This window comes from Solanum dulcamara, chromosome 6, assembly GCF_947179165.1.
Source record: "Solanum dulcamara chromosome 6, daSolDulc1.2, whole genome shotgun sequence".
Taxonomy (NCBI): Eukaryota; Viridiplantae; Streptophyta; class Magnoliopsida; order Solanales; family Solanaceae; genus Solanum; species Solanum dulcamara.
In genome coordinates, this window is record NC_077242.1 from 77,713,450 (window position 1) to 77,740,617 (window position 27,168).

General features: G+C 38.3%; 1 protein-coding gene across 3 annotated transcripts; it reads left to right on the plus strand.

Moving 5' to 3' along the window:
- On the plus strand, nucleotides 1–26,907 carry LOC129891641 (transcription initiation factor TFIID subunit 1). 3 transcript variants are annotated; one of them, XM_055967061.1, is made up of 23 exons: nucleotides 1–225; nucleotides 493–554; nucleotides 3,119–3,225; nucleotides 4,545–4,607; nucleotides 4,774–4,819; nucleotides 5,326–5,583; nucleotides 6,803–6,903; nucleotides 7,612–7,780; nucleotides 7,870–8,959; nucleotides 10,166–10,368; nucleotides 10,708–10,945; nucleotides 14,752–15,088; nucleotides 16,212–16,421; nucleotides 16,574–16,666; nucleotides 18,707–18,913; nucleotides 19,361–19,564; nucleotides 20,082–20,568; nucleotides 23,682–23,872; nucleotides 23,989–24,114; nucleotides 24,241–24,297; nucleotides 24,380–25,372; nucleotides 26,054–26,393; nucleotides 26,500–26,907. In XM_055967061.1, the coding sequence occupies exons 2-23, from the start codon at nucleotides 509–511 to the stop codon at nucleotides 26,505–26,507; spliced, it is 5,574 nt and encodes a 1,857-aa protein (XP_055823036.1). In that variant the 5' UTR covers nucleotides 1–225; nucleotides 493–508; the 3' UTR covers nucleotides 26,508–26,907. The 3 variants fall into 3 exon arrangements, with proteins under 3 accessions (XP_055823036.1, XP_055823034.1, XP_055823035.1); XM_055967059.1 differs by having other exon boundaries at nucleotides 26,054–26,907; XM_055967060.1 differs by having other exon boundaries at nucleotides 23,995–24,114; nucleotides 26,054–26,907.
- The last annotated feature ends 261 nt before the right edge of the window (nucleotides 26,908–27,168 follow it).

A 27,168-nucleotide genomic window follows, 5' to 3' on the forward strand; every position in this document is an offset into this window, starting at 1 on the left:
TAACCAAACCACCCGTTTCAGCAAAACTCTGTTCTTCGCCCAAACCAAAAATTCCTTAGAGATGGGATGCGAACGCTGTGAATCTCTGTATAAATAATTACACCCAAAATCTCCTCTCAGATTCTTGCTAAACAATACTCTCGCGCTGTTGCTGTTATCTTGATGACTTTCTTTTGCTAACATTCGAAAAAAGATAAAACTTTTCAGCTTTCTACGAATCAAAGTGTATGTTTTCTCTTCTTCTTGTACATTTAATCATCTATTTGTGTATAATTAGACAACCCCTTTTCGTTTTTGGTGAAATTAATAATGCCCTTTTCGTTTCTTGCAATGAATTGGACTATAACGATTTGAAATGGCACAATTGGATTATGTTTTAGGATGAGGGGAGTGAGTAAAGGAGGTTCTTTTCTGGATTATTATCTTTGGAATTTTATTGGGTGTTTTTGGTTCATTATTAGTGTTAGAATAATCAAGTGTTTTTTGTTGCAGAGTTGCTGACCTAAAGATGGGTTATGAACCTGGTGGCTCATCCCGGGATGACCGTGATGAAGGTAATACTTTTTTCTTTTTGACTTTACTTCTGATAGTTAGTAAGCTGGTAGTGGTAAGGTTGCATACACACTACCATTCCCAGAGCCCACTTGTGGGCGTCGGGTATGTTGTTGTTGAACTATCTGCTGGATGAAGAAAAGTAGGTAATTTTGTGAAGAACAGTATTCTGTGGACAATAATGCGATACTAATCCAGCTCCATTAAAGTTGAGATTCAAAAGTTTTTTCTTTGTTGGATTCGATAATGCCTAGACTAATCCAGCTCTTTCAAAAGCTTTTCGTGAGGATGCAATTGTTTGAAGCAAACACTTTCGTAAAATTCGTAGCGTGACCCATGAAATGATAACCCCTTAGCTCAAGCTGCTTCATCGCTTCAAGTTTCTTTCTGATATCCAACTTGCACCTCGATTTTTCCGCCAAGTACTTGCATTCTCCCATCAAGGCTTTGGCTGATTGAAAGAAATCACCTAGTTTTCTTTTTCCAAATGCAAACCCTGGTCTCCCATAGTCTTAATTGTACCCACATCAATTAGATCACACCCTTGGGTGCTTTAGGAGGTGTGTTTGTTGTGACTTGTGTATCTAAAATGCTTAATTTTCTTATAAAGGTATATATTATAAATCTTATTTTCCTATGCCTAGTTAAATAGGGCAGAAACCTTGTATCTGAAACAAGCGGGGTTTTTAGATTAATACTACTTGATGAGTTTTCAAGTCAAACTATGTAGCATGGAGGTTTAGTGGTAGGCTGCCATGTTGCTTCGATTTTTCTAACATTCTCTTCGGAATTTTTCTATCACTTGGATCACCGGCTGTATAATCTCAGCGACCTCATCTCAAGAAGAATTATGTCAAACTATTGCATCTTTGAAACAGTTACTAAGGTTGTTGGAGGAGCTTCTGTATGATTGATGTCTCATTTCAACCCGAATGCTGAATATATGTGGTCTCGTACATTGTTACAAATTTTTGCTCCTGGATTGCCTACCAGTAATTAGTTGGTTTGTATATGAATTATGAGGACTTTTAGTTCTCCTTTATCCTGTAACTGACAGGAAAGGTATTCCTGTATTTGCAAAGTGCTTTTGATATTTTTATCGATATTATTATTTATTTATTTATTATTGTTGTTATCATCATCATCATCTTTTTGCTGTTGAGAGTTCCATATACTTCTTCTCTGCATATGACTGTGCTCTTTTCCCTTCAATTGAGTGATAAGGAAAGCTTGCTATCCTGTCAGGATGTCACCTCTTCTTTCATTATTTCTTTATTTTTATTCATGTGGGGTGGGTGGGTGGGTGGGGGTGGGATTTGAAGAATCCAAGCTTGAAATGCTATTGAAATAATGGTTGGTTGGTTGGTCTGTCTAATTGATGTATTCCATTTCGTTTGAAGACCCTAGTCATTTGCTTTGCAATAGTTGCTGTAATAAAAAATCTTATCATAAAAATATAAAAGAAGTTTGGTCTCTCGGTTAGTGCAATATGGTCCGGGGTTGATTTTGGGAAGTCTCAAAATCGATGATATATTCAAAAGAGAATGAGGAAAGGTGGGCCAGCGGAATTTCGCTCATCTAATGTTCTTCACTAGGTAAGAAAATTTAAGTGGCTCATTTGATTGGTTTAGATATCAAATATGAAATTGTCTGTGTGTGTGTGTTGGGGCCGGGGGCGGGGGTAGTGTAAAGCTTTGACCGTTGTATTGACAGAAATAGGGGTGGTTTTAGTGCCTAAAAGTTGGAGAAAGAGAGCTGTGATCTGGTGGCTTAGTAGTTACTGCTTATCCTTCAAGAATAAATGTAGTGTGTAAAATCATTTGCAACAACAACAACAGCCCAGTGAGACCCCACGTTGGGTGTAAAATCATTTACCTTATCAAAAAAATAAATATAAAGTTTGGAAAGAAGTGAAGGAAATTGTCAGAGTCTTGTGTTTATATGTTGGTTTTTATATCGTGAGTTTCTTGGCCCACACATGGTCTCAATGGATCTCATAATTAACATGGTAGATGAGAATTTCAGTCTTGTCTTTTGGTGCATCCATGATGTACCAATATGTATAGATGATTGGGTGTTTTTTATAGGGAAATATATTTTGGTAGCTTATCTACTTTTAAAAAGTTTCGGTCTTTGTGCTTCTATCCTTAGTCTTCCAGCTGAGTCCCTTTACACCGACATATGGTCTTTTTGAATCCTTGTACATCCACCAAATCAACCTCATTATTCTTACTTTTTTTTTTGAAATGGGTTAAGTATTATTGACGTCAAAAACCAGAACTAATGTGCCTGTGATTTCAAACAAGAATCCAGAAGAGAGCAGAGGTAAAGAGAAAAAGGAGCAAAGGAAAAAACCCTGGCTATACTATACAAAAAATTCCATTAACTGTAATTGGGTTCATTATCCTCTATCCATTCCTTCTTACACCGAAAATCTATCAACAAAAAACGATCTGATTTGGCCTACAGGGTTCACAGTGTCTCATTATTTCTACTTGTTTCTGCTAAGTGAGGAAGCTGGCAATCTCAGTGTGATTAAATTGACAGCTATGTCTGTTTTTTGCAGATGATGAGGAAGAATATGAGGAAGCTGGCGGTGGTAACCGACTTTTGGGATTTATGTTTGGAAATGTTGATTACTCTGGTGATCTCGATGTTGACTACCTTGACGAGGTGATTTGCTCGTTTCTCCCATGTAATTTGACTCTCAAATAATATGCTGTGAGACTCCAAATTAATATGTTAGTATAGGTATTAAAGTGTCTCCAAGTAGCAGTGGAACCTAACAGAACAATTATTTGCTGGGATTTCAGGATAAGCAACTCCATTATACCTTTACATGGGCCATGTTTTGTATTTTAATGTGGAAAGTGGTCAGCCTGAGGTTGGACATTGATTGAGGGTGGTGACGTGTTCAACCTTCCTTTCACTTATCTTAGTTGTTGCTAGTAGCGAAACCTAAGGAGTACCAATTTTTTGGGAGGACCATGAAGGTCAACAGTTTTTCCCAACAGAAAAACTACTGCGAATTAAAAGCACACACCTGCTTCCAAAATATTTTATGCCTATGCTGCCTACCCCCAAATTAAGCTGCAAATTGTATAGGATCAAATGTCTTTGTGAAGCAAAACAGAGTTTGAATTAAGTTGCAAATTGTATAGGGTCAAATGCTCCAATGACGAGGTGTGATTAGTTGGCTATGGTGAGGCTGATGAGAGGTAAAGGTAGGCCGAAGAAATATTGGGGAGAGGTGATTCGACTGGACATGACACACCTGCAACTTACCGAGGAAATTGACCCTAGTTAGTAGGTTGAGGATTAGGGTAAAAGATTAGTACGTTGTTGCGCATTGTCTAGCTTCTTTATCAGTATTATAATTATAGTTATTATTATTATTATTACTCTCATCTGTATTATTCTTTTTATCATTACATGTTATTTCATTTGCTTCAGTTATTGTATTACTAATTGCTGGTACTGTTCTTCTCTCCATTATTTCCTTTTCAAACCTACTTTGATATGTTATGACATGATTTACTTGAGCCGAGGGTCTATCGAAAACAACCTGTCTACCTTTACAAGGTAGGGGTAAGTTCTGTGTATACACCACCCTTTTCAAACCCCACTAGTGGGATTACATTGGGTATGTTGTAAAAGAATGAAATCAGACATGGTATTACTTATGTAGGAATCAATACATGAATAACTTACCTTCTAACCAACTACCAAACGACCCCTAATTGTAGTTTTTTTTTTCTCGATAAGAACAGTTGCAACAAGAGCCAGATGTTTCCTGTAGCTAATAGCTTAACAATCTCATCCAAGGGAGGATGCTAGCCGGGTTTATCACGTATTTGTGGAAGTGTGGTTCATACATTTTCATGCTCCACAAATTTCTCTTTCAGATTTCGCATGTTGTGTGGTTTGAGCTTCTTCTGGTGTCTTTTTTGCTTATCAAGAGGTCAAACTCTAATGGAAATTATGTTTTTCAGGACGCCAAGGAGCATCTTGCTGCTTTAGCTGACAAGCTTGGTTCGTCTCTGACAGAGATAGATGTATGTAACAGAACACTTTTGTCTCTATAATTTGGAATTGTATCTTCTGAGAAGTGTAAACCTAATCTTTTATCACTATGATTATTTTGAATATTGTTACCCAATTTCTACCTGAGTAGTTTTGGTGCTAATATTTTCTCCATGTCTCTTTCCCTTGTATGTTCAGTTGTCGGTGAAGTCCCCACAAGAATCTGCAGATGCTGCTGAACAAGGTACATGTTTTTCCATGAATGCTGTCTCATGCTGTTTCTTTGATACTTCCGTTGGCAATTCTATAAAACCAGCTTCAATTTACGTGTTTGACATTCTGATAATTCATAGTACTGCAGTGAATTGTGAAATACTGGAAAATATTACTAAGTTGATACTCATGGTTAGGCTAGAAACTGATGTCTGAAATAGTTCCACCAAATGGAGCTCTTTAGCAATACTAACCTGCAGCTGACATTTTTTGTTTAACAGGCTCTTTATGTCTTTTGTTTTTTGTGTTATTATATCTGGACCTTGGTGTGTTAAAGCTCCAGTGGGCTTATAGTTCTTTATTCTGTTTTCTGAATTATTATTCTTGCATTAATTCACAGCACATGGTTCGGTGTTTCGTAGAGCTTATGCTGGTTTTCATCATCATTCTGAAGCCATTAGATTTTATTCGACTCATCTTTTCTTTCAGAAGTCACTTCTCATTACTTCTCTTCCCTCTGCTTCATTGAACACACAGATTATGATGAGAAGGCTGAAGATGCTGTAGATTATGAGGACATTGATGAGCAATATGAAGGGCCTGAGGTACAAACTGTTACCGAAGAGGACCTATTATTGCCGAAGAGGGATTATTTTTCAACAGAAATCTCTTTAACTACTTTGGAGAATCGTGCTTCTGTTTTCGATGATGAAAACTATGATGAGGATGATAATGAAGACAAGGAACCGGAGGTGGTAGAGAACACTGCTGAAGTTCAATCTACTCCTGGAAAAGGTTAGTTTAAAAGCATTGTTTTCTTGGGTACTGGTGTTCTGTAAATTCTTTTATATTGTCACACTCAAGTATTGATGACTGTCTACAATCTTTTAGAGCGTAACTTTACCTTTTGATATTTTAATCTCTTCACTGATTGCTACTACTAGATTTATAGGGCTGTTCTTCATGTTAGTTTGTTACAAACCTCAGTTCTATTACAGAAAGTTGCTGCTTACCTAAAATGAAATTGAAAGCCGACATAACCCAGAGTCCCATCTGTAAGAGGGCAGCTGAAAATAAAACCAGAATTGTGAAAGCAAGATATTATCCTAGAACACAAGATTAAAAAAAAAGTTGATCCTTGAGATGAGTCTTTGTGGTTGGTATTTGTCAAACTCTTTTTTTCCTTGCAGCTTTCTATGCCAAATTTGTGTTTTTTGCTCGCAATTTTCGGTGAACTAAAATTGTTTGCAGCAGCTGTGAACAAGTCCATGAGACAAAATATTTTTTTGGTGGTGGTGGGGTCTTATGAGGGAAAGATCATGGGGGCGTTAGATGCCTTGATGCTACATCAGGTCTCTGAATGAGCAGATGGCTTTTGCAGCAGGAAGAGGCAGGGAGCTGCAGGTTGGATGGACAGAATGTGAATAAGAAGAGACATGTTGCGTACTTTTCTTATTCTATTTTGCTTCAGCTTGTGTTTTTAGGGAAAAGGGCCAAGCTGCTCTTCAAGTTGGTATCCCGTGGAGCTAGTAGAGGCGAGCACAAGCTGGTCCTGACACCATTTTTTTAAATCTCTGTTTGAATTTGGTCCCGAATTTGCCCTTATTGTTGAAGTACTTGCTCAGATTTTTGAGAAGGAATGCTTGGTCAGTTTTGCCTCTCAGAATGAACGAAATTCACTTTTTCTTTTTTAATCAACCTTTTTATTTTATGGCCAAATGTATATTGGACTTCTGTTTTCTAAAACGACCGGTGGAAAACAAACAGAAAAAAAAAATAAAAGAAAAAAAGGAGAATTCTACTCCTGACTGTACCCTTCCTTTGAAGAAAAAAAAAGATGTTAAAATATGAAAATTTGATTGCCTTCCAAGATCTGATGAGATATGAGGAATTAATTAAGGATAGGGGGATTTCTGTAGGAGGAGAAGGAATAGCTCATGGAGTTGCATAATTTCAGTTAAATATTTCTCTTTGCATTTTCACTTTAGACCTATTTGTCATGTTCTGTTTGTAGGAGAGTACAACAATGAAGCTGAAGTCACTTTTCATGAAAATAAGGTTCCAGAAGAAGTTATATCCACGGATGCTCCCGAATCTAGTGAAGATCTTCAGGAGGTTTGTCCTCTACAAATTAAAAAGAAAAACTACTTAATCTTTTTGTGTTCCTTTTATTCTGACTTGTAGCATGAAGTGCATGCCATCTCTTTCTTTCTCTCTTCTTGTCCTTTCCTTCTTGTGAAGTATGTCATCAAATAGTTGATGTCTTTGTGTCACTTACTATTTACGAGCGATATTCTCAATGGCTTCTTGAGATTTTCCTGAAATAGCTATTTGAATAGTTCATATTCTTCTGTGACGATAATTTCTTCTAATGCTTGAAGATTGATGATGCTAGTTCATGCATTTTATAAATACCTTGAGTTATTGTATTTATATTGGCTGAAGTACTCAGGACATATGGATTTTTATGTTAGTTAAAATCCTATAATTTCTGGACGACCTCTCGTAGTAATATACAAAATAGTTTCACTTCTGTTTCTCTTTTCTTCACAGTTTATCACTATTAGGAAGTTGACAAATATTAAAGCACTCTCTTTTTTCTTTTCTGCCTGTGTATTCCTCTGGAGATCTGTGTTTATTTGAAAGGAGTTCTGTTAAGTGTTTGAAATATTGTTCTCCTCTAGTATGTACTTCTACTCTATGCTTGGCATAAGCTAATAGGATAAGTTGCCTTTATGGAGACTAGAATTGTCTAGTTCTGTTGTCTGCTTTAGAATAATTCTTGTTTTCTAAACAGTGCTGCTTTTTTATGCTGGTTGTCAGGAAGAACCTCTTGCTTTGGAAGAGCCAGTTGATAGTCAAAACTCTCTGCCTTTACCTGTTCTTTGTGTAGAAGATGGGGTGGCAATTCTGAAGTTCTCTGAAATTTTTGCCCTTCATAAACCTCGGAAAAAAGCAGAGAAGAGGGAGCGACGTTGCTCTGTGCCCAAAGGTACCTTTTGTGAATAAGCACTTTCTTCAGTTCTGTTTAGTAGTATTAGTACAGTTGAGCCTTTCTGTAGCACATTCTTGTATCAACAGACAAATACAAGGCCATGGACACACTGGATATTGTTGAAGAAGATGAAGTTACATTACTGAGAGGGTCCTATAAAGAGTTTCCTTGGTTGAGGATGACCCATGTACATCATGATAGTGCTTTAACGTTGCTGGATAATGAACCAGGAACAGTTCAAGGGACTGATGACTTAAAGCCAAAAATCGAGAAAAAGGATTCTTGTTGTAGTGCTGAACCAATGAAAGAAAAACTATCAATGGATCTTTCTGCTGATTGGAGCTCACCCATTTGTCCTGAGTTCTATCCTCTTGACCAGCAAGACTGGGAGGATAGAATTATTTGGGATAATTCTCCTCCATTGAGTGATAATACTGCTGAGAGTTGTGAGATTTCTGAACCTGATTATGAAGCATTGACTGATAAACAGCTGGATGTGGAGGCCGAGTCTCAAAGTTTTCAGTCAGAAAAAGAAATTGAACTCCATGAAAAAGGTCATAGCTCCTTTTTTTCTTGCAGTGTTTCTGTGGAGCCTTTTGGTTCAAAACAACCTTCAGGACACCTGGATATTTCATTATCAGAAGGAAGATATCACCCTCAGCTTTTGAGATTAGAGTCTCGCTTGAATGCAGATAGGCAAAAGAGCACAGATACTCCAAAGGATGGAGACACTGATGAAATCCTTAGCAGAGATGCCTTAAGGCGATTTAGCAAGCTTACATTACAAAATAGAGATATACTGGAGGAATCTTGGGTGGACAACATTATTTGGGAACCAGATCAACCCTTTCCGAAGCCAAAGCTCATATATGATCTTCAAGACGAACAAATGCTTTTTGAAGTTTTGGATAACAGGGACGGCCAACAGCTTCTGCATCATGCTGGAGCAATGATCACAACAGGTCTAGTGAAGCCCAGTAATGGTGATTCTGCCGAGTTATATGGTCTCAGTGGTTTATCCGGGCGTTTCAATATTGCCAATGACAAATTCTATTTGAACAGAAAGTCAACTCAACAACTAAAATCACATTCAAAGAAACGCACTGCACATGGTCTCAAAGTGCTGCATTCGATACCAGCTCTTAAGCTGCAGACAATGAAGGCTAAGCTAAGCAAGTAAGTCTTCTGTACTTCATTTCTAAGCTAAGTAAGTAAGTCTTGTGTACTTCATTTGACACTCTCTTATACAAATGGTAATTTCTTCTCTAATTTTTTTTTTTTGATATTGTAATAACTTCATTGATGTGGCGGGAAAAATTCCTGGTATTCAAACGATAGAAAAATATAGTTCTCTAATGCAACACCCTATTATCTATATCCCATGGTGCACTAAACGTTTAGTTGCAACAAAAACATGAAAAACTGACCACATCTGAATGGCAGTAGTTCACACCCTCCGAAAGCTGTCTTGTTCTTTTCTGTTCGAATTTTCTATAGGTTCCAAAAGAGTTGCACACCATTCCTTTTGCTTTGTCTGATGGCGCAACTAAAAACCACATCTTAACTATCAGTGATAGTGACCTCTGTAATTTGAACAAATTCAGCAGTCTCCACCATAACTACCTTGCTACTTGGCAATGCAACTAAAGATATTTCATGTCCTTTCCAAATATTTACATATGTAAGCAAGGGACTTGTGTAATCTTCTTTTCATACAAGTTTTCTGCTGTGAGATTAGCCTCCTTTGCTACAGACAAGTGAAATGAACATACTTTACTCAAAGCATTGGGTGTCTTATCGATGCATATGGGTATTCTACTTCCTCTCTCTTTAGTAAATGATGACTGGCCGACCAAGAAGATTCCACTTCCCTTTCTTTTTCATTTCCAAGAAGATCTCTGTGATGTCATGCCTATAGAGTAGGGGTGATAAATTCAGCCCAAACTCATTTGACCCGCCCATATTTTAATCGGTTGGGCATGGGCTATGTTTGGGCAGAACCCATCTTAACCCATGACAAAAGCTGGCCCAAAGATAACCCATTAAACAACCCAAACTCAACCCATCACTTTTCAGGCTTATTTGCATGCTTTTGTAGCCAAAAGTGACTTTACTTTTGCTGTTCAATGAAAAACTTTGGACTGTATTTACTTTTTTTTTTTTACGTAAGCAACCCAGGGCAAAAAACAGTTTTTTCTTGCATCAGTCTCTATGGACTTGGGGATTAGCATCATAAGTGCATTGCTGCCATCAGTGTTATGTTAGACTACCTAATGACCTCTATTAACAAGATTTGGAAGTGTGTTCTCTTGGATTTATCATATGTATTGGTTGATTGCTTCATTTTTAGTGTTTGCTTATGTGATTTATTCCTCTTTGCAGTAAAGACATAGCAAATTTTCATCGGCCAAGAGCTTTATGGTATCCCCATGACAATGAGGTGGTACTTAAGGAACAGGGAAAGTTGCCTACACAAGGGCCAATGAAAATCATATTGAAGAGCTTGGGTGGCAAAGGAAGTAAACTTCATGTAGCAGCAGAGGAGACCATTTCTTCCCTTAAGTCAAAGGCCTCCAAGAAACTTGGTTTATAATTTTTCCTATCCTTTTAGTTCCTAAACTTCACTTATATTAAATCTATTTTGGGGGTGTTTGGATTAGCTTATTTTTAGGTGCTTTTGGCTTTTAAGCACTTTTTTAGTTTTGAAGGTGTTTGGAAAAGTAAAAAAGTGCTTTAAAGCACTCACCTTTAGGCCAAAAAAGTTTAAAAATAAGCCAAAAGCCAAAAGCTAAAAGTAGGGTATCCCCTACTTATGGCTTTTAGCTGTTGACTTATAAGTTACTTTTTATAAGCTTATCCAAACAGGCTCTTAGTACCTTCATATCCCAGCTATTACTAACTTTCACCATGTTATTTGTCTATAGATTTCAAACTGTCAGAGCCAGTGAAGATAATTTACTGTGGGAAGGAGCTTGAAGATGATAAATCTCTTTCTGCCCAAAATGTGCCACCAAACTCTGTGCTGCATCTTGTTCGTACCAGGATACATTTGTTGCCTAGGGCACAAAAGCTTCCTGGTGAGAACAAGTCCCTGCGTCCTCCTGGTGCATTTAAAAAAAAATCTGATCTTTCCGCAAAAGATGGCCATGTTTTCTTAATGGAGTAAGTAAACCCAAAGATTTTTATTGTGTATTTTCTATAGATATTCTGATGGCCTTTCTTCATCGATTATTTCACGCTCAGTATGGATAGATACCCTATACCTGTTAAATTGCAAGTAGTTTCTCTCTTCTAGTAGATGCTCCATTTTTTTATGGTTTTGTGTAGCTTTGTGGCATTCACTTGACCATTGGATTGTAGATATCTGGGGCACACTCATCTTGAAACATAATTTGTGACAAGGATAGTGACACAATGACAGGTTGTTTACACAACCATCTGTATGTCAAAAATATTGAAATTGCTACCCCTAGGATAATCTGTTTGTGCTGATTGTTGGTTGTTTAGGGACTAGTCTAAATGATTCACACTTATAACTCTTTACCCGCTAATTTTATTAATTTATATATGCTTCTACTGGTTATTGTCAGACTTAGATTTGCTTTGGTGAAACCTGAATCTTAATGTGAGCATGATTGTTTGAGTTTATCATTGAAGACATAAGAAGTAGAGTTTCAAAGAAAAGAGTGATTTATAGACAGAAAGTTGAGGTTGGTGAGACACGAACGGTTGCATGGCTTGTGAATGCTACACATATCCTCTCCCATTTTTTTCGATAAACTATAGTTTTTGCTTTATTTTCAGTGTACAGACTTCAAGAGATGTGGTACCGTCCATCATTACTCTGTTTCCCTAAAATTGGATAGCTGTCAGTCATGTGAAAATATGCCAGGACATGTCAGTAGCTATAAGAGGGATAACCCATTTATACAGAGAAACATTTAAACCGAGAGTAGCAGTCCTATTTTGAAGCTTTCAAATCAGATAAATGGGAAGAAAAAGGAGCCTTGATGGCCTGTACAAATACCCACACATTTTGTATCGTTATAGATGGTCCAGGTATCTTGATGAAGATGTTCTCAGCAGGTGGCTAGTAGGAAGTTTCGATGATGCCAAGGAGTTTCCTACTCTCTCAGACATTGATAGGTGGACCGGCAATAACTGGAACACGATACTAGGGATGCAAATGTATGAGATGCACGAATCAAATTTCCTCTTTGAATTTCCTTCCAGGAAAATGGCAGAACACATCAAGATGGGAGAATGGAGGTAGAGAAATAACTTGCTGAATCTTCAATGATAATTGCTGGAAGCTGGGTGTCTTCCTGAAATTGTGAAACTGGAGTGGGTTTGGGTAAGAATATTGGGAATACCTTCAGTTATATGGTCTCAAAAAATTTCCAAAGCTATTGAAGATAAATGTGGTGGCTGGTTTGAAACAGATGAGGAGACAACATTGAGAAATCATCTAAAATGGGCTCGGATCAAAGTGAAGGGACCTTCTGATCAAATTTCGAAAACAGAGGTGGAGTAAAATGGAGTTATTTTCATCCTCCCCATACCACACTTGTGGTACCACACTGCGTATGTAGTTCTTGTTGTAGTGTGGAGATCAATAAGATCTTAGTGGCCAATTTTTATCAACAATACAAGCATCAAGGTTGGTGATGGAGCAAAGAACTCTTTCTGAGAGTGATGATTGGATTGGCAATGGATCTCGTAAAGAAATGTTTCCAATATTTATAATTTGGTGCAACAACCTCAAGCATCTTTGGCTGAGGTTTGGAGTCTACAAGGTTGAAATTTGAACTTCAGAAGATAATTTAATGATTGGGAGGTTGTTAAAATGGTTGACTTCTACACTCTCTTGGATGGTTTTAAAGGAAATGTGAAGAAAGCGGACAACTTGGAAAGGAAGCAGCAGAGGTATCTTCACTGTGAACTCAGCATATGGTATTGTGAAGAAGTCTGAACAACAACATTTTGGGACGTGGAACTGGAAGCCTAAGTTGCACGCACTCTTCACTTTTGATGCCGCACCCATGTCGGATTCTCCAAAAATACACTACTTTTGGAGAATCAGACACGCATCCATTGACATTTTTGAAGAGTCCGAGCAACATAGCTGGAAGCACATTTGGAAGGTGAACATATCACTCAAAGTGGCATGTTTCTGTTGGCTTGTAAGGAGGCTGTGCTAAAACATGATAGGCTGATGAAGGGAGGGATGCAATTGTGTTCTAGATGTTTCTATGTGGGAGAGAAATGAAACAAATAGCCATCTATTTATCCACTGCAAAGTTACCAGTACTTTGTGGATGGATAATGCCTTGGAAAACTACTGAGTTGTTAGCATGCTGGAATGACCCATGCGCTTTTGAGAGGCAGAAGAGATGATGGAGAATAATTTCTGCAGGCATCTGGTGGACAATATGGAGGGAATAGAATGCAAGTTGTTTTGAAGATGTAGGCATGTTGCTAACACAGTACAGAAGATTAAAATGAATTGTATGTTCTGTTTCATTTTTTGTGTAAAAAGTCCCTAGCAGAAAGTGTAGATTCTGTAGTTGACATTATTGGGTCATTGTAACTAGTTCAGGAATTGGCCTTTTGTTCTTTGGGGGTTCCTGTAACTATTTTCTCTTAACACAGTCATTGTGCTGAAGGATACTCTTTTGATAATATAAAATATGTTACCTTCATAAAAAGAAGAAGAGAATAACAGTCGGTAATAAGTTTGTTGTGAGAAATTAATATTATACAGGCGCCAGTGCTATGACAAGAGTTCTAATAGAGGCACTATCATTGTAGTGACACCGTAACTTGTAGGACCAATGTGATTAACAATTTTGCTGGTATTTGATTAGAGAGGATGGTCATATTGTGGAGATTGAATGCAAGGTTGATTAACTGATTTTTCTGGGGCCATAGTTTCATTCTTCTGGTAAAAGTGCAACACACGATGTGTTGAATAGGCGCATGTCACTAGTTCGAACCCTGTCGTAGAAAAGGCTTGGTTTTTAAGTAAAGTGTAGAGGGACTGACCCATTATCCGCCATGTTTAGAACTGTGCACTAGCTGGTCCGTGGGGATTTCTCGTTTATCAAAAAGAAGTGTACTGGTTGTGTGATTATCATCATCAACTAACTGTAGGAATTTTAATTTTGACCATGGTAAGGATGATCTGATGAGAGGCTTATTTTTGTACTGTTGATACATCCAGCACTCTCTAGGTGCTGTGATAGATGAATAATATACCTTTGTTTATAAAAAGGAAAAGTGATTTATGTCAAAGTTGAATAGGTCTGTTGATTCATGTTGCATATAAGTAGCTTATTGGTATGAATTTATTGAAGTGCTTTTTCTTGTTTCTTGTTGTAATGAAAATTCAAAATATCCTAGTTGGATACTAAAGAATTTTAATTTCTGAGATGTAAAAGGGGCAGTCCGGTGTACTAAAGCTCCCGCTATGCGCAGGGTCCGGGGAAACCAATTATATTCCCTGTGAATTGTGCAAATAGCATGTTAAATGCTATTTTTATAGAGGTGGATATATGAAGCATTAAAAGATCCTTTTCCTTTCATCTATATTTTTGGTGTAAGGAGTAAGATCCCCTTTTGTATAGCAGTTGGATAGATTTGACAGAGGAGCACTCTATAAAACATTCATACATATTTTTGTGATCACCTTGGTGTTATTGATGAATAAAGATCTTTTTTGTTTCAATCTAAATTTTAGGTATGAGGAGTAGATCCCTTTTCGTATAACAATTGGATAGATTTTATAGCAAAGCACTCTATGCAATCACATGGCACATATTTTCGTCACCACCTTGTTGTGTTTCTAATGGAACCTTTTAATTTAAAATATTGAAAAAGAATTTCATCGCTTCTTTTTATGTATATACAACTTTATGATGTGTTTCCTTAGTCTGCCTCAACACTTTTGTCTGCTCTTCTACTTGCAGATACTGTGAGGAGAGACCTTTGCTCCTTGGAAATGTTGGAATGGGTGCAAGATTGTGTACTTACTACCAAAAATCATCTCCAAATGATCAGCAAGGCACCTTGATGCGCAACGGAAATACTGGGTTGGGGAGTGTGCTCACACTTGATCCTTCAGATAAATCCCCCTTCCTTGGGGATATAAAACCTGGTTGCAGCCAGTCATCTCTTGAAACAAATATGTATAGGGCACCGATTTTTCAGCAGAAGGTCTCATCAACGGATTATTTGTTGGTTCGCTCAACAAAGGGTAAGCTGTCCATAAGGCGGATAGACAGGACTGATGTTGTAGGGCAACAGGTTATCTACTATCCTTAACTTGTCTCGTCTGAGTACTTTCTTGATCGCACTATGTTTTATGTTATCATTTTCTGATGAACTTTTTGCTGAAATATTGATTGTTTTAGTAGACTTTATTGAACCATGGCATCATGAAAATTTCTGGATTCACGTTATTATGTTTTGCCAGTATGGTACCTAAAGCAATGAGCTGTTGCATAATAAGATTGAGTTTTGAAATTTGGAAGGCATATGAATTGGTTCTCCTGTGACGGGAATGCCTTTGATTTTCTCATATTTTTGCATTGTCTACATGCATTCTCCTTGAAGCATTCAACTTGTTTTGCTAGATCTGGTGACTCGAGCTTTAATGCTAATGATTAGAAGTTCTCGGGATGTTACATTGCCTGATTTTTTTCATTAGTGCGATTAAAACTACCTTTGATGACATATGCATATTCAGAATACACACCATTACTATATCTTTTAATGATGATGCTAGATTCAGGACATGAGTGTCAGGTCATGCCAATGAATTGATGCTGTTCCAGGCCCAAGATGCCGGAGTATGAGGTCGTAGTTTGACAGATCTGAAATAAATAAGCTAAAATTGGATGATCTGGAATTCGTGAAGGAAAAGGAATCTGAAGCTACATAATTTATTGAACTCATGTGCTTTTTTCCTTTTTTTTATTCCTGGGGAAGTAGAGTTTGCTTTTCATTAGTTGTGGTTAACTACCTTTATTTTTGGATTTTTCTTCTTTCTGGTCATGGAGGTATATTGGCGCCACATTCTCGCTATAAACTCAATTAACTTCCAGCTAAAGTTGCAAATTTTCAATACTGTTTGAGGACAATTCATTTCGTCCTCTAGATTTTGCTATCCTATTCTATTTTGGATTTTTCTTTGTGCAGTATGCTAACACATGCTTCTGTAATGTGTAATTTCGATGTTTATACCTGAAGAGGATAACCATGTTTCTTTAATGTGCAAGCATGCTATAGCTATGTCGAAATCTTATGCTTGAAGAGGATGATCTATCATGAATAATTTATGACTAATATCTGTTCGTTGTCGCTTCTGTATGAATATGTGATGGATCTATTTCCTTGTTTAATCTGCCTTTCCCTGTTATCTTTGAAGGAGCCTCACATGGAGGTAATCTCTCCTGGATCAAAAGGTGTTCAGACCTACATAATGAACAGACTATTGGTATATATGTATCGTGAATTTCGTGCTATTGAAAAACGAGGTTCACGTCCTTTCATCCGCGCGGATGAGCTGTCTGCACAGTTTCCTAGCTTGTCAGAGGCCTTTCTTAGAAAAAGGCTCAAACATTGTGCTGATTTGCAGGTACTTTTGGGAAACATCATTCAGTTCCTGAGTAAATTCTTTAGTACAGACATTAGCGGGAAATAATTTATTAAACTAGTCTTTGTCACACTTCATGTGCTGCTCCCATTTATGTGTCTGTCATAACTAACTTGGGTTCTGACATGATGCAGAGAAGATCAAATGGACAGTTCCAATGGGTTATGAGGTTTAATTTTCGGATACCATCCGAGGAGGAATTGAGGAGGCTGGTTTCGCCGGAAAGTGTGAGTTCTTTCAAAGATCCCTGTTTTAAATTTCCCTCTCATCTCCTCCACACCCCCTGAAAAGATCTCCCTTCCTCCAAACTGAAAAAAGAAAAGGAAAAAGGGTATAAAAAGTATTCTTTATTTGATGCATTAAGAGATGTTGTGCACTTGTCAATATAACTTGGGTACAAATAACATTTTCTTAAAGCTTCGTCTTTCGATGATGACGGAGTTTTCCACTTTAGCACATTTAGTATTGGGAGGAGGCTTAATATGCAGATGCGCAGTCTAATTACAAATGAACAAACGAGTAGGAGAACATTGTTTGCCCCAAATGCAATGTCTCAATAAAGAACTAAAGTGCTAATAGAATCCAAACGCTGTACTGAGCTAGTTACTGGGGACAACATTGTCTAACAAAAGAGATCTAAACATTTAGCTTTAAGAGAATGGCTTGGAGTGGAGATACCATCAAAACACCTTCTGTTTCTCTCATTCCAAAGGCTCCAAAAAATATCAGCAGGGATCATCAACTAGGTCTTCTTGATGGTCTTATCAACTTTCCAATGACTCCAACTCACATATTCCTCTCTCAGATTCTGAGGCATTACCCATCTTATCCCAAAAAGGCTGAAAAACAAGCTCCAAAGGCTAAAAGCTTCTGGACAATGCAGGAATATGACAATTGCAAAGATAGAATCTGTTTACCAGTTGATATCCTTTCCTATTTAGGTTATCTACAGTACGGCTGGCATTAATGAGGGCTAACCAACTGAAGCACATGATCTTAGTAGGTAGTGTCCTCCAAATCAATTTCCAGGGCCATCAGTCAATAACCTGATCTTAGTTTCCAAGCTGTCTATGTGATTCTTTAACAGAACTATATTAAAAGCAATGAGGGCTAACCAACTGAAGCACATGATCTTAGTAGGTAGTGTCCTCCAAATCAATTTCCAGGGCCATCAGTCTCAACCTGATCTTAGTTTCCATGCTGTCTGTATCATTCTTTACAACAACAACAACAACAACCCAGTGAAATCCCACAAGGTGGGGTTTGGGGAGGGTAAAGTGTACGTAGACTTTACTCCTACCAAGGTAGAACGGCTGTTTCCGAAAGACCCTCGGCTTAATAAAAGCATAAAAGGAGGTTAGATAAAGCTAAGAAGTTCAAAGCTATATGGGAAAGCAAATAATGAGAGCGATACAGATAAAATAGAGTAATCAAAGTACAGAAAGTAATAGATAATAACAGAAATCAGAGCACAAGAAATTATAGTGCGCTAATGCGCCTACTAATAAGGGAGAATAACGAGACTATGTATCATTCTTTAACAGAACTATATTAAAAGTATGAAGGTACTTAGAAATGTTGATTGGACTTTTTGCCCTTCATTAATGGACTCTACAATAGATAAAATTGTCATTTACTATTTTCCTCAATTTGTCATTTAATTATTATCCTAATATTTAGGACTTTGAAATAATTAAATTTATAACTATTAAATCTTTACATATTTCTAATAGGTAAGAGCTAATATTTAGTACTTTAAAATTGACTATAATTTTGTTTCTGAAATCTTTCCTTATTTGAACTATATTAAAAATTGGTATTTTTAAATATAACTTTAACAATAGTCGCTCTTCGCTAAGCTACATGTGCAAAACATGTACACTAATAAAAAAACATAAGGCCTAAATCATGCTGCTCCCCACTTTCCTATTAAAGACCTAGAACATAATTCATCAAGAATGGTATAAGTTGTTTTTCTTGTTGAGTAGTTCAAATTGCTGGACTCTGTTGCAATAAGAAATTTAAAATTCACTCCCTTTCATTTTCATATCCGACAAAGTGGGTAGAGATTGTGACTTCTGAAAAGTTATTGACCTCGGTGCAAACTAGGATTCAAATGTTATTTTCCGAGAATGTAGTAATATTTTTTGCTATACTGATATTGCCATAGTAGGGTCTCTCTTCTCTACCATTTCATGTTGACTATGTTATTGGGTTTTCAACCATTTATCGGAAATTCTTTGTTTCATGCTTGTCATTTGATTCAGGTTTGTGCATATGAAAGCATGCAAGCTGGCCTGTATAGGCTTAAGCGCCTAGGTATTACGCGGCTTACTCATCCTACAGGTCTATCAGCTGCAATGAACCAGCTCCCAGATGAAGCAATTGCTTTAGCTGCTGCATCACATATTGAAAGGGAACTTCAAATCACACCTTGGAACTTGAGTAGCAACTTTGTTGCTTGTACAAACCAGGTAGATCATCCTTGCATCATTTTTCTTTGTAGTCTAGTCTTCAACAAAATGTTCGTCTCTTCTTGGATTGTGTGTTCCAAGAAAGGGTGGTATGCGAATACCCAATCCAATAAAATTCGGAATTCTGTAATATATCTCAGAAACTATGTTTGGTCATTCTTGTTCTTGTATGGTCACGTCTGTTATCTTCTTAACCTTTTATCTGGTTATCAGAGATGCACTGACATGGCAGCCTTGATAACTTTAAATAATCCAGAACTTTCTGTTGCCTTGATAGAATATAAGGAACACTCCTTTTATCATAAAAAAAGTATAATAATTATTCTTATTGTAACATCTACTGTTTCATCAAGTTAGTGCTGTGAGATACGTGTACACGTTGTTTTCTGTAATTCATAGCATCCTAGCTAGTCCTGAAACTTGATCTTTCTTGATACTTTTCTGTAGGACAGAGAAAATATTGAGCGTCTGGAAATTACTGGTGTTGGTGATCCATCTGGTCGGGGATTAGGGTTCAGTTATGTACGCACCACTCCTAAGGCACCAATACCAAATGCAATCTCCAAGAAAAAAGCAGTTGTTGCCAAAGGGTCAACGGTAACAGGCACTGATGCAGACCTACGAAGACTGAGCATGGAAGCTGCACGCGAGGTGAGTTGATCGGGATAGTATTAGTATTGGATTTTACAAAACTTCCAGCTTCTTGACTTACTTGGCATCAAATGCGGTTAGTTAAAAGCTAAATTGGCTCTTATATCATACATATGTTTCTATTGACATATTATGTCAACTAGTTGTTATCAATCTGGACCGACCGTTTCTTCTTATGTTCTACTATTCTATGTGGTAAGTTGTGAGGAAAAGAAATTCCCCTGATTTGATTTTGTAAGCTGAATGAATCCTTATGAAAGCTGATTCAGAACAAAATTAATTCTGTTGGAAATGCTTTTATTTAGTTTACAGCCTCGTTGATGGTGCGTGAGTAGTTGATTGTTTAGTCCTATGGCTCTGATGTGCTCATGTTCAGATTGAACCCCATTTCTCCTTCTCATTCTTTTATCTTGTGGCTAGTCGAATGTGGTTTATGGATGAGTTGCCCAATGGGTTTTTTCCTATCAATTCACAAGTATCTGTTTCTCATTCACAAGCGTATTTCCCTACATTTTAGGTTCTTCTCAAGTTTAATGTTCCAGAGGAGCAGATTGCTAAACTTACAAGGTGGCACCGAATTGCTATGATTCGCAAGCTTTCTAGCGAGCAAGCTGCATCTGGTGTCAAAGTTGATCCAACAACAATAAGCAAATATGCTCGTGGCCAGCGCATGTCCTTTTTGCAGCTGCAGCAGCAAACCAGAGAAAAATGTCAGGAAATCTGGGACAGACAAGTCCAAAATCTTAGTGCAGTTGATGGTGAAGAAAATGAGAGTGACTCTGAAGTTAACAGTGACCTGGACTCATTTGCTGGTGACTTGGAAAATCTTCTTGACGCAGAGGACTTCGAGGATGGGGAGGAGGGTAGTCATGAGCCCAAACATGATAATGTAGATGGAGTCAAAGGACTCAAGATGAGAAGACGCCCCTTTCAGGCTCAGGTGGAAGAGGAGATCGAGGATGAGGCAGCTGAAGCTGCAGAATTATGCCGCATGCTCATGGATGGTATGGAACATGGATATATATGTATATATTTATTATATGTTGTTTCTAGTCCATCCTTGTTATCTTGATGCTATAATTTGCAAGATTGAGAAAATTAAGAATTTGGTGTACCTTCTCTGTTGGTGCCACTTCAATGTGACTTTCTATTTCTCCTGGAAAATGGAGATTTAGTTGGAGGAATTTTAGAGGAGACAAAAGGCATATTAGGTGGGTCCTTATGCTGCTACTGGTTGGATAGGGTAAAGATGGGTGGAGTATGATGTATCTCTTCATGCCTACTACAACAACTTACCCAGTGAAATCCCACTAAGTGGGGTTTGGGGAGGGTAGAGTGTGTGCAGACCTTACCACTACCTCGAGGAGGTAGAAAGACTGTTTTGGAAAGACCCTCGGCTCAAGTTTCTTAGACCCTCGGCTCAAGTTTCTCAAAAGCCTACAATGAAGAAACAACACTAACAGCAAAATAGAAAGCCTACAATGAAGAAACAACACTAACAACAAAATAGTGTGATAATAGCGACACGATACACAACAAAATACGCTGATCCTCCACTAATCCCTCACCCCTAGTATGCGTCCACCACTCCTTCCTATCTAGGGTCATGTCCTCGGTAATATTGAGTTGCGCCAAATCCTGTCTAATCACTTCTCCCCAATACTTCTTCGGCCTACCTCTACCCCTTCGATTCCCCCCTACAATCATCCTCTCGCACCTCCTTTACACATGTCCAAACCATCTCAGCCTCGCTTCCCTCATCTTGTCTGCCACAGGGACCACTCCTACCTTCTCCCGAATAACCTCATTCCTATTCCTGTCGCTCCTAGTATGACCGCACATCCATCTCAACATCCTTATCTCCGCAACATGTATCTTCTGAACACGAGAGTTCTTGACTGGTCAACACTCCACCTCATACAACAAGGACGGTCTAACCACCACTCTGTAAAACTTCCCTTTAAGTTTGGGAAGTACCTTCTTATCGCACAGGACTCCAGACACAAGTCTCCATTTCATCCATGCCACCCTAATGCGATGTGTGACATCAATGTCGATGGCTCTACTACCCTGGAGTACGGACCCAAGATACTTAAAACTCTCTCTTGGGAATAGTTTGTGTGGCAAGCCTCACTTTCGCGTCTGCTTCATCTATCACTTCACCGAATTTGCACTCTCTAAATACTCTGTTTTGGTCCTGCTCAACATGAACCCTTTGGACTCCAGAGTCTGTCTCCAAACCTCCAACCTAGCATTAACTTTGTTCCGTGTCTTATCAACCAATACTATGTCATCTGCAAATAACATACATCAAGGAACCTCTTCCTGAATAGATCGCGTCAACTTGTCCATCACCAAAGTGAATAGGAAAGGTTTAAGGACTGATCCCTAATGTAACCCCATCTCCACTGGGAAGTGCTCCAAGTCTCCTCCCACCGTTCTAACCCGAATCTTTGCTCCATCATACATATCCTTTATCGCCCTAATATACATTATCGGGATACCCTTAGCCTCCAAACACCTCCAGAGAACATTCCTCGGGACTTTGTCATAAGCCTTTTCAAGGTCAATGAACACCATATGAAGATCCCTCTTCCTTTCCCTATACTTCTCCATCAATCTCCGCATCAGGTGGATGGCTTCAGTAGTTGAACGTCCTGGCATGAGTTCAAATTGATTCTCACAAATAGACACCCATCTCCTTACCCTCATCTCCACCACTCTTTCCCAAACCTTCAAGTATGGCTTAACAGTTTGATACCTCTATAATTATTACAGTTTTGGATATCACCCTTGTTCTTTTACAATGGAACCATTGTACTCCACCTCCATTCGTCGGACATTCTTGCCGTCTTAAGCATAGCATTGAACAAGTTAGTCAACCACTCCACACCTGCCTTGTCTGTGCTCTTCCAAAATTCCACCGGAATCTCATCGGGTCCAGTCACTCTGCCCCTTCTCATCCTGCTAATAGCGCGTCTAACTTTGTCAACCCTAATACACCTACAGTACCCAAAGTCCCGGAGTCTATCAGAATGCACCAAATCACCCAACACAATGTCTCTGTCCCCATCTTCGTTTAAGAGTTTGTGGAAGTAAGTTCGTTATCTTTGCTTAATAGAGGTTTCCATCACCAACACCTTGTCATCCTAATCCTTGATGCACTTCAATTGATCCAAATTGTGAGCCTTTCTCTCTCTCGCTTTTGCGAGCCTATACAATTTCTTATCCCACCTTTGTCCCCTGGCTTGACATATAAGCGTTCAAACACTGCCGCCTTAGCAATCATGACCGCTACCTTAGCTTCTGTCTTCATCGTCTTATATACTTTCATAAGCGTCCGCTTCTCTTCCTCGTCCGTGCACTCCACTTAGTATAAACAACCTTCTTTGCTTCCACTTTGCCTTGGACTTCTCCATTCCACAACCAATCTCCTTGATGACCACCAATTTTACCCCTCGATATCCCTAGCACCTCTGTAGCTGCTTCCCTAATGCAATTAGTTGTCATATCCTACATGTTGCTCACATTTCTGTTACTACTTCAGGCCCCCATACGAATCAACGCTCCCCCATCTCACGAGAAAGGACTGGGATCAAACAACCTTACCTAATCCTCAGTCGGGAGTATGAGTTGGGAATTTGTATTGTCAAGGATTGGGTTCTTTGTTGATATGTCTCGGCACGGTCAATATTAAAATCCTTTTTCACGTGAAGTTCACAAATGAAACAGCCATGTTACTCCTGGCCTAGAGTTTACTGTTTAGAATTTTATAGAAGTCTTGACAAGTTGTTTAAGTTGCATCTTATCCTTGAAAGACTCACCAACTCGGAATTAGCTTTGGTTAAGAAGATTGTGGGAAATATTACCAAATAGAGGTTGATATATAAATTAATCTAAAATGCACATAATAAAACTGCCTACTCCCTTTTATAGGTATAAGACAACAATATTCCTTTAAGGTGGATTGTAACTGTCTTCTTCAATAGAATAATTTTACACACAGCATCTTTCTTCATGGTAGAAACCATTTTATTTGTTGCCTGCCAGCAAGTGCAGCATATCTTAGAACACATTTCTTATTTGGTATTGTTTATATATAACTACTATCTTCCAGATGATGAAGCTGATCGGAAGAAGAAAAAAAAGGACAAAGCCATGGGCGAACAAGTTGGTTTCATGTCAGATATAAGATACAGGTTTAGTACTGAAAGCACTGATCGGGGTAAAAAACCTCAGATATTTGCCAAGCCAAGCATCAAGTCTGACGGGCTAAATGTGTTGGATTTCATTGGAGATCAGAAGGAGGTTGTTGCCCTTTCTTCCTCAGTAATTCCATTGTGCTCCACTAATAAAAATAGGACATTGTAGGCATGTCATCAATATGTCAACCAGGTGATGCAATTCTCTGATTTTCTTTTTAGCTGCAGGCTGAAGGGTTTGCTGCTAAAAGAGCCCCATCTAGCAAGGTGAAACCCAAGAAAAAATTTGATGTTGTGGACTCTGGATTGTTTAATAAAAAAGTTAAAATACTAGGGGAGGGAATAAAGGTAAATGTCCCTACATAGTTATCTTCTGCATTTAGCTGCATATTTTTGAATTAGAATACATCCTTGCCCAGTGTTTCTTGGTTCTTATAAGATGCGTGACTGATGTGATACTCTCCTTGGACACAGCCCATAAAAGAGAAGAAGTCAGCAAGAGACAGTTTTGTCTGTGGAGCCTGTGGTCAGGTTTGTGGAATATTTGAATAATCATCTTATTCTTTCCAAAAAAGGTATGAAGGCTAATCATTTGACTGGTCTTATCATACAGCTTGGTCACATGAGAACTAATAAGAATTGTCCCAAGTATGGGGAAGATGTGGAGGCACGACCAGAAAGCATCGATCTGGAAAAGACTACAGGAAAATCTATGAGTTCTACTGATCTCTTGGATCAGCCCCAGATCTTCTCCAAGAAAGTCATCCAAAAAAGTGGAACAAAGAATGTGATGGTCGAAGCTCACGAGGATGATAATTCCAGTTCAAAGGCCAAAGTTCTGAAGGTCAAATGTGGTTCAACCGACAAGCTTCCTGATAAACCTACTCCTGCTACCTCACTTAATTCTGACATACCAGTGACATCGGATGCTGAAATTGGGACTGTACCACCCCCCATAAAATTTAATAAAATCAAGTTTTCAAATAAGATGAGAGCTGAGGATGATTCCAATGAAGCTCACAAGCCTTCCATTCTGGTAAGGCCACCAATGGAGACTGCAGACTCACATCGCAGCAAGAAAATTGTAATTAAGCAACTTAAGGACTCCGTAAGTGTGGATGAAGGATTCCTGGATGGAAGCAATGGCATGGAGTTCAGGAAGACAAAGAAAATCAACGAATTGTCGTACTTGGGGATGCAAGAGAGGGAACACTTCTATGAAGAGGCTTTTGGAAGGAAAAGAATGGATGATAAACGATTATGGGAAGAAGAGGAGAGGAGGAGAATTGCTGTGAGGCAGAGAGAAGAAAGAGGCAAGATATATGAGCGACAGAAGGCATTAGAAGAGCAGGAGAAATTAGCGGCAATTGAAAGCTATCAAGACGCCATAAGAAGAGAGAGGGAGGAAGAAGAACGTCTAAAGGAAAAGAAGAAGAAAAAGAAGAAGACTGAAATAAGAGATGATTACTTGGATGATTTTCTTCCCAGAAGAAACGACAGAAGGATACCAGATCGAGACAGATCGGTGAAGCGGAGGCAAACTTTCGAGTCGGGGAGGCATGCTAAAGAGCATGCACCGCCTACAAAGCGCCGAAGAGGGGGAGAGGTAACTAAATATATTATGATTGTATCTTCTGCAGGTAATAATAGTGAGTCCATTACTATGGCCACAGATGCCACAGATCTAGATCATCTAATCCTTATTGCATTTTGTGTTGTGTCCAAGTGGTCTAACTGGCCTTTCTCTCATGTTCTTGTTGGCTATTTTGGTTGCATGGTGGTGTAATTTTCCGATAAGAAATGAATAGTACTGGGTAAGAGCATACTCGTCTAACTACATCATGGTGGGTGGAGGTTTCTGGTTAGTTTTTTTTTTTTTTTGTAAAACCGAGACTCATGCCTCCTTGTATGTGAAATAGAAAGGGAATAAGATAAAGGCCTACTTACTCTCATAGGAATATAGATCGCCTCTACTCTAGTAAGTGTTGTTTGACACAATCATTTACAAGTTTGATTCTGGGAGCAGCTAGTCAAACAATAACATACTGGTCTTGTTTCTCTCATATGGTTGATTGTCACATCTTAAGCAAGGTCACATTCTCTGTATGCATAATTCTGTCATTATTGGTCTAGTAGCTGCAGTTAGAACTGCAAGATTTTAGCAAGAAAACTTCTGATCTTATTTGATTTGTTCTTTCTAAGAGTTGCTTACTTCTTCTGTAGTACCAAGGGGCAGTTGTGCAGTAGTCTTTTCATTTAACTGAGATGTGGTTGAATTTGTTTGAAGGTTGGTTTGTCAAATATTTTGGAAGAAATTGTTGACACACTGAAGAACAATGTGAATGTATCATACCTCTTCTTGAAGCCAGTGACCCGAAAGGAAGCTCCCGATTATCACAAGTATGTAAAGCGCCCTATGGACCTCTCTACAATCAAAGAGAGAGCCAGGAAACTGGAATATAAAAACCGCGGGCAATTCAGGCATGATGTGGCACAGATCACCATCAATGCACATCTGTACAATGATGGGCGCAACCCAGGTATTCCTCCTCTTGCGGATCAGCTTCTAGAGATTTGTGACTACTTGCTGGAAGAGAATGAGTCCATCTTAGCTGAAGCTGAATCTGGTATTGAGCAATGATACTTCATATTTGAACCCTTGTTTCTGTTTGATTTTAAGTTCCATTAAGCAAGCTTTCATTGGTTTCTCACAATCTAGTGTCTATTGTTCAGCGATCTAATGGATAGATCTTCTAGATGTGTCAGTTGCAGCCACCCCAACATATGTATCAGATAAAGAAGACGCGACTGAAGGGATTGTATCCTAACTGTATAATGAGATTTAGTAGTGGATGATTCGTGTATCGACCATTTTGTTTTATTTCATGGTCAAGGAAGGCAACACGATGATGGGGTGTGGAGGAGAGAATGAGTAGTGTATCTTAATTGTAGAGTGGGAGCTCAATTATGTGAAATATATGTGCAGTTTGTGTGAAACATTCTAGTTGTGTAAATCTTAGCAATTATTCGGTTATTCCTCATAGTCCTCTGGGTTCTAGGTTGCCCATTTCAGCTGTGAATAGAATGAAATTTCAGTTAATTAATTGGATTTATTCCTCATATTACATCTTGCTATTTAAATTATTGTAAACTTTTAACTATGTTTTGTAAATTGAGCCCCTACTAATTCCCTTGATTTTCTTCTTGTTGAGGACTTTTCATTATGGTGGCATTTTTGAAATATCTTAGTTTAGTCCTTTTTTGTGATATAATGCAGCTTTATCTGTTTGCCTAACAGATTTGAAAAGTAATAAATGCTTGATACATATATCCTAGATGATCAGGATAGTATTTAACAAAGTTTTATTAGTGTGTGTTGAATAGTCTGGTGATCAAATACTA

What these genes read in the sequence shown, in the direction of transcription:
- LOC129891641 (XM_055967059.1), top strand. Translation starts at nt 509, where the DNA reads ATGGGTTATGAACCTGGTGGCTCATCCCGGGATGACCGTGATGAAG. An exon ending in ACGTTGCTCTGTGCCCAAAG is followed by an intron (nt 7,781 to 7,869) that starts GTACCTTTTGTG and finishes TTGTATCAACAG; the next exon opens with ACAAATACAAGGCCATGGAC. An exon ending in AAAGGCCTCCAAGAAACTTG is followed by an intron (nt 10,369 to 10,707) that starts GTTTATAATTTT and finishes ATTTGTCTATAG; the next exon opens with ATTTCAAACTGTCAGAGCCA.